The 7,245-nt window shown below is 35.4% G+C and overlaps 1 protein-coding gene across 1 annotated transcript in view; it reads right to left on the reverse strand.

Annotated features, from left to right (window-relative positions):
- Nucleotides 1-1,383, reverse strand: part of LOC134214199 (purine nucleoside phosphorylase) — a 52,279-nt gene extending 50,896 nt beyond the window's left edge. The window contains exon 1 of the mRNA XM_062693611.1: nt 1,178-1,383. Coding sequence (XP_062549595.1) covers nt 1,178-1,218 — 41 coding nt within the window. The 5' untranslated portion in view covers nt 1,219-1,383. The remainder of the gene's footprint in view (nt 1-1,177) is intronic.
- Between the last annotated feature and the right edge of the window lie 5,862 nt (nt 1,384-7,245).

The raw sequence follows: 7,245 nt of genomic DNA on the forward strand, positions 1-7,245 counted from the left end.
ATAGGTAAGTGATGCCATAAACCCCATCTCTGAACAGTATATACAAGCCCATGCGAGAGCGCCGATCGTTGCCAATCAGGACATTAAAATAGCATCTTCCCAAAGGTCTTATCAGTAGTTCGTTGGCTATTTGTCTGTTCGGCGATGATCGTCAACAACAGATCGCCAAGCAACTGCTGTAACTGGGTGATTCAATCCGTTGTTTTCCATTAACTATAAGGCTACATAGCATGGACGTATGCCAACAAAGGACTTATAGACCTTCGGATGCTTATCTGTTATTTACAACAAACATAATTTAATCACTTGATATTTCGATATAACGTTGTTTGAACAAAATATCCTGTATTTATTACATAAATAATTTCTCGCAAGGTGCAAAACAAACTTCATAGAAATACAACATAAGTTTGTTAAAAGTTAAAAACATTATTATAGCAACACGTTTCGAAGCTTACTCACTTGTTGAAAAAGATTATATGTAGACTGACCGCTTGATGGACTGACACTGTGGCACCTAAAATCAATGGCACAGAACTTATCTATCACGCTAAAGGTTGGATACGGCAATCGTTCTAAACAGGTCAATACGACTGGAAATTCACTTCAGCATAAATCGCTTTGCAGATAGCAGATATTTTGCCGATCTATGTAACTCGTGGGTATTCGTGGCACAAGTTCCAGATGAATGATCGTTGTCTGATCGGTATCGCATGGAAACTAGAAACGAATCATCTAGTTGGGAACAACAACGACTTTTGGTAGTTCACTGAATAAATATTTTGCTTCAATAAATTAGTTGCAGTTGCCAGTCGCTAGGCATGTCTTCATGCAGTGAGTCAATAAAATAAACGGAACTTTCCCACATGATATTGGAAGTGGGGAAAGTTTTTTCTGAAATTGACATCAAACTAAGCGGGTTTTGAGCTCTGTGTAGTAGAAATTTCATTCACTCTGTCAGTAAACATACCATCATATTCATACCGGACATGAATTTATACAAAAAAAAGTTCAAAGCGATAACACGGTGAAACAATTAAAATCCGTTGAATATTGAGCATCAGCTACTCTATACATATTCACTTAAATAACATTATACTGATTATCCTCAATATTACGGAAGATTTGAAAACGTTAGAGAACAGAATCTTTTGACCAATTGAGTTTCAATACTTACATCCTTCCAAAATTCAGTTTACAATCATTGAATGATGTCATTTTCCCTGTTGGTTGCGATCAACTGATTTAATACACTTCACTTTTTCTTAAATATGTCACTAATACTTCTTAGCGAAAAAATGTTTCTTCTCTTGAGAATGATCCTTCTCACTTAGCAATCGATTGCAAATTGAGCCAAGCCTTCCAGTTGGATCCGCTATTTATAATTAATAGTATTTTTCACTCTGGGCTATTTTCTAACTTTTTACACACCAATAGTCTACATACAAGTTGTATTTATTTTTCGCTATAATCTCACATGCAAAGAACGGCCCCTGATGACTACGGCGATGCCGTACGATTCCCTATTAGAGGAGATGTTTTCAATCGTCATATACGCGAAAGGATGACACTCAGTGCGCCAGAAGATAGTTTCCACGTGGGATTGCAGCAAGTGCATGGGGGGCAGTTGCTATATGCACTGCAGTCGGTCCTTTTAATAATCGTTAATCGTCATTATTTCCAAGTAGGGTTACTGCTCCTGGGTTTACGCGCATGTACTTATTTTAATCATATTCCAATATAGAGGATCGAGAAGTAAATTGTTCTGCGTGTGTTTTTTAATAAGCAGTGAGCAATAAGCAAGCGTACCCAACAAAACAAAAACGGAAATTGAGCTCAAATCAAATGTTTTAGAATATACGACTAACTTAGGAGAGTGTTATTAATAATAAAGCGAGTACCCTGGTACTTGACCAATATATGATGGGACGCGCTCTCGTATCGTTTGTAATCACCAGGCGTAGGTATTTTCTTGTTGTTGTTATTGAGGATTCTCAATTAATAGTTACGCATGTTTGTTGTGCTAATCAGGCGTTGAAAAGGAAGACAGACGTAAGCAAATCTGTTGATAATGAAACACTATTGGAAAATATAATAACAACATCGACGGATAACACTAGAACCCATGACATGTTGCTGGGCACAAGAAGTACTAAAAAAAACCTAAGTTGCACACCGTTATTTTTGCCTTTCTCGTACTAAGAACGTAAAGACTTCAAAACCAAACTTTTCATAAGAAGGCCCTAAGTCCCATCGTGTTAGATACCAATCGACTCAGTTCGACGAGTTTAGGTGATGTGTGTGTGTATCGGTGTGTGTATGTGCGCAAAAAAGTCTAGCTCACTTTTTGGGCACTTACCCTTAACCGATTTGCTCATAACAAGTTACATTCGGCTGAGAATCTTGTTCTATTGTTTCCTATTTAAAAAAAATTGGAACGAACTATGGGCTTGGAAATTATGGCCAAAATACAATCTTTTCAAATCAAAAACGCGTAAAAAAGTTTAGCTCACTTTTTGGGAACTTATTTTTACCCGATTTGCTCACAACAAGTTCCTATTGAAAATTAGTCGGATCCTACTATGGGCTTGGAAGTTATGGCCAAAACACAATCTATTTAAACCAAAAACGCGTAAAAGTTGAGCTCGCTTTTTGGACACTTTTCCTTAACCGATTTGCTCACTATAAATTACATTCGACTGGGAATTCGACTGTCTCATTATCTCAAATTGAAAATTGGCCGGATCGGACGGAAACGTTATGACGGACTTGAAAGTTATGACCAAAATACAATCTTATTAAACCAAAACGCGTAAAAATGTTTGGGCACTTATTTTCAACCGATTCGCGCACAACCAGTACTCCAATTTCTCATTTTCAATATAAGATGTCACGCAATGTTTACATAATCTGCCTCTTTCAATATCTGTATAGAAAAGCGAATAGCATGCTTCGAAAATCTCAAAAAATATTTGTTCCATGATAGGGCATGAAAGTGTGCAATATCTGCTTTATTTTTGTCTTTATTACAACTTTCAACTCGGTGAACTAAAGGAATATGATTAATTTATCGACTACTCACTATTTTTCGCAGATATTCATTAAAATAGTTTGGACATTTTAAGTTTAAAATAAAGCACAACATCATTTCATTGCTACCTTTATGCGAAATTGGACAAAGAACCCACGATTCTTTCATTTGATCGCCTGAAATATAAAAAGGCGTTTTGCTCTCTGTCTTATGACGATTACTGCTCACAACAAGTTGCAATAAGAATCCTGTCCCATTGTTTCCTGTTGGAAATTGGCCTAATCGCACGATGGGCTTGGAAGTTATGACCAAAATACAATTTGTTTAAACCAAAAACGCATATACAAGTTTAGTCCACATTTTGGACCGATTTGCTCACAACAAGTTTCATTCGACTTGGAATCCTGTCCTATAGCTTGGAAGTTATGACCAAAATACATTTTATTCAAACCAAAAACGCGTAAAAAAGTTTAGCTCACTTTTTTTTCGGACATTTCCTTAATTGATTTGCTCACAACAAGATGCATTCTACTGGGATGCGAATGGGACTGGGATCGATTGAAAATTGGCCGGATCGCATTATGGGCTTGGAAGCTATGGCGAAAATTTTATTTTTTCCTTTCTCGTATACTAAGTACACGTAAATGCAATATGTCACATATTGCTTCCTATTGGAAATTGGGCTGATCGGACTCTGATTTCGGGATTTTTGGCCAATACACTATTTTTTACAAAACTTTTTTTTGGAGGCTCGAAGACTCAGTTTTCATTCGTTAAATGTATTAAAAAAATCACTTATTTTAGGACACTTAGCCTTAACCTATTTACTTACAATAAGTTGTATAGGTCGGGTAATCGTGTTTCATTGTTTCCTATTAATAAATGTATTTTTTGCAATTCCTGATCATAATACTTGGTTTACAATTCGCATTTGAGTGAAAAAACGGCCTACTTTTCCTTACAAATGAAATGGGTTCTTTAATGCCCATCATGCAACTCAAATGAGTGGCATAATAGTAGTTTGTGCAACAAGTTACAAAGAGATATTTTTTTCAGCATGAGTTGTACGTTTCGAGTTTTGCAACGAGTTGCATACGCAGATAACAATCTGTGTTTTAAAACTGCGATCAGTTGTACACTCCCGGTCATAAGCTTGGGTTCACCCCCTAAAAAATATGACAATGTTTTTTACACATATATCTGTAGTCTTTATGTCCAATTTGTGATCTTCATGAAGAAGCCCTGCAGCTGGGCGCTTGATAGATAATGAGTAGATCTTGAACTTGAGATGTATGCCAAAATTAAGCTTAAAGTTACTCTTTTTTGTCTAAATTTAACTCACAAAAGGAAACCCAAATTTCTGGAAAATCAGCCGACAAAATTTCAAAGCAAGCGTGAGCATTCATCGCTATCATTACACATGCTATCATTACATACGCCTACTACCTACAGAAAAAAAAAACAATTTTCGAGCGTCATTTTTTACCCTTTATAGCTGATACAAATGTTACGACAAACGTTCACAATCACTTTATAGAGACCGAACTGCAGACCAACTTTAGCTCAATTTCCATCAAATGTCTCTCGTAAACAGCCTGGCGTCTTCACTTAGGCCGATACAAATATTTAAAAACTATAATAATTTTACAAAACATTCTTTTTACAAATTCGAGGAGTTTTTTGATTTTTTTTTTATTTTAATATTTAATCTTTATTATCCCCCCCTTGACCTTTCGGAGACCAGTAGGACAAAAAGATAATTAAATAATTGTGACGGCCTTATTTTCATCAGCAAAACGACATCCTCGTCATGCAGTTCGGGAATGCCATCCATTCTAAAGCCTATCTGGCGTAGAATAACGGTCGGATCAATTGAAAAAATAGGCAGACTGAGCAGTTTTCCAATCTAAAATACTGCTCTGCGAGAGCATTGGCATAACCAAAGGGAGGGGTGATAGGGGGCCTGGCCCTCTCCAGACCCACCTGTGCCCCTCCCCTCCAGAAAATTTGAAGAGCGAATTCCAAAATAATCAATTTTCATGTATCACAAAAATATTTCTTCATTCCTCATGTCTTCTATGATCGAACTCGTTGAAAAGTCCAAGTAATATAGATTTTTCAGATTTTTAATGCCAATCATTTTTATTGCCATTAATTGTGTTTGTAAAGCGTGATAACATTCTGGTATCCATAAATTTTTATTCTTAGTAGCAGTTATCTTTCAAATGTTGTAACAATATTTTATCATAATATGATATAAAAAAATGCTTGACTCCTAATTGCCCAGAAGTAGGCAAAGTCTAATTTGGAAAAAATGCTCAATTTGTAATGGACTTAGTTTTATATTCTCAGAAAATAATCTTGTTCAGACAAGAACAAAAACTTCTGTTCGTTGGTCGCAATCTGGAGACCTATAAAGATCTGTAAAAATTTCCAATTGTACAGTACACAGATAGAAAAATCCACTGAAATTTACGCGGAAAATCATGCACATAAATGGAACGCCATTATTAGCGTAATTCCACACGGGATATATCCTAAATATATACAATATTTGACGTGAATCGTCAATATTGTATACAAGTTGTAAGCAATCTTGTTAGGAAGGGGAGCATTTCAGCGTAGAATGCGTAAATTTCCGCAAGTCAAGTTTTATGCGCTGTTTATTTTTCATTATTTTTTTCTGTGTAAACAATATATTTTGTTATTTTGTTATAAATAATTTATTTTTAATCTGAAAATTGTAACAAAATTTGTAAGCTGTTTGTTGCAACTAGTATAATTTTTTATTTAAATTTAGACATTTAAACAACATCCTACACCAAGTTTATAACAAATTTTGTTATTGAAATTTAGTACAGTCGCGATTCGCTGGTTGGGCCTCAACCTCGACCCAACTAACGAATTCGGTTTTTTAGTTGGGTCAACTGAACACGTGTATTTCGACATGAACATCACAAATGATGTCCAGTGACACCCAAACCCGTTTTCCATGTTTACATTAAATTTTGACGTTATGTTGCTTTTTAGTTGGGCCATGCATGGCCCAACTGAAAAGTGGCCCAAGAATTAAAATTGCAAACAGCGAATCACGACTATATAACATATTAACAAATGTTGATATAATTTTGATATGATGTTCCAGTCGGGTAAGGCATAGATGCACACTATACTCGCAATGCAATTGACCTTTCCCGTCAAAAAAATTTATTCTCTCGATCGATTATTTGGCATATTTAAGGTTAACTTTCCCACAGAACCCATATTTTTTAAGCTTTTAAATATTTTTAAAATTTAAAACAAAAATCGAAAAAGTGCTGTTTTTTTCAGGCCGGTCCACACGTGCAGCACTTTTTCGGTTTTTGTTTTCGATTCTAAAAATAGTTAGAGGCTTTAAAAATATGGGCTATTTGTGAAAGTTAACCTTAAATAAGCCAATCAATCGACTAAGACATTAAAACGAGATACCATTTTTGTCGAGAAAAGTCAATTCCTAAAATAATTTCTGAAAGAATTCTGTCACGTATCTCGAGTGATTTCCCAAAAAAAAAATCACGAAGGTAAATATACTAGTAAAAAAAAATTAAAAGAACGATTACCGATGACTCGGTAAAGTTTACCGAAATCTCGGTAAAATTTTTACCGAGTTTCGTCAAAATAATTGCCGAGATCCCGGCTGTTGGATTCTCGGCAATCGTTAAATTTAGAATTTTAAGTGTGTACACTAAAAGGCGCGCCTCAGTTTCGACGTCATACAAAAATGGTGTTCTGATTTTAATTATGAATTTGATTTCTTTGCGTTTAGCATTTCTTAATTTCACCTTTATACAGAGCTCAAGTCAATCAAGGTTTTTACCAGATCCACCATGTTCGAATCTACCTAACCTACTAAATTCACTCTGGAGGATAAAGATTCAAGACATCAGCTATGGAACAGCATAAGATTGATTAAGTTACGTTTATATATTTAGATCTGCTCTATGAGAGATGCAGTAATGACCTATCTACATCAAAAAGCAAATTAGCCGTTCGATAATCTTCCGACCATCATTAACAGTAATAGTAAGAACTAAAGCCTCAAGAGGAGCCAGCCTCAGGCTGAAAATTTCTCTAATAAAGACAAAAAAACTATAGTACATAGTATAATGTGTTAGACCTTACTCCGTAACACACCACGTGAAGTAGTACTGGGTGTACTCTATGAGGATCAAAAT

The sequence above is a fragment of the Armigeres subalbatus genome, chromosome 2 (assembly GCF_024139115.2).
Source record: "Armigeres subalbatus isolate Guangzhou_Male chromosome 2, GZ_Asu_2, whole genome shotgun sequence".
Classification (NCBI taxonomy): Eukaryota; Metazoa; Arthropoda; class Insecta; order Diptera; family Culicidae; genus Armigeres; species Armigeres subalbatus.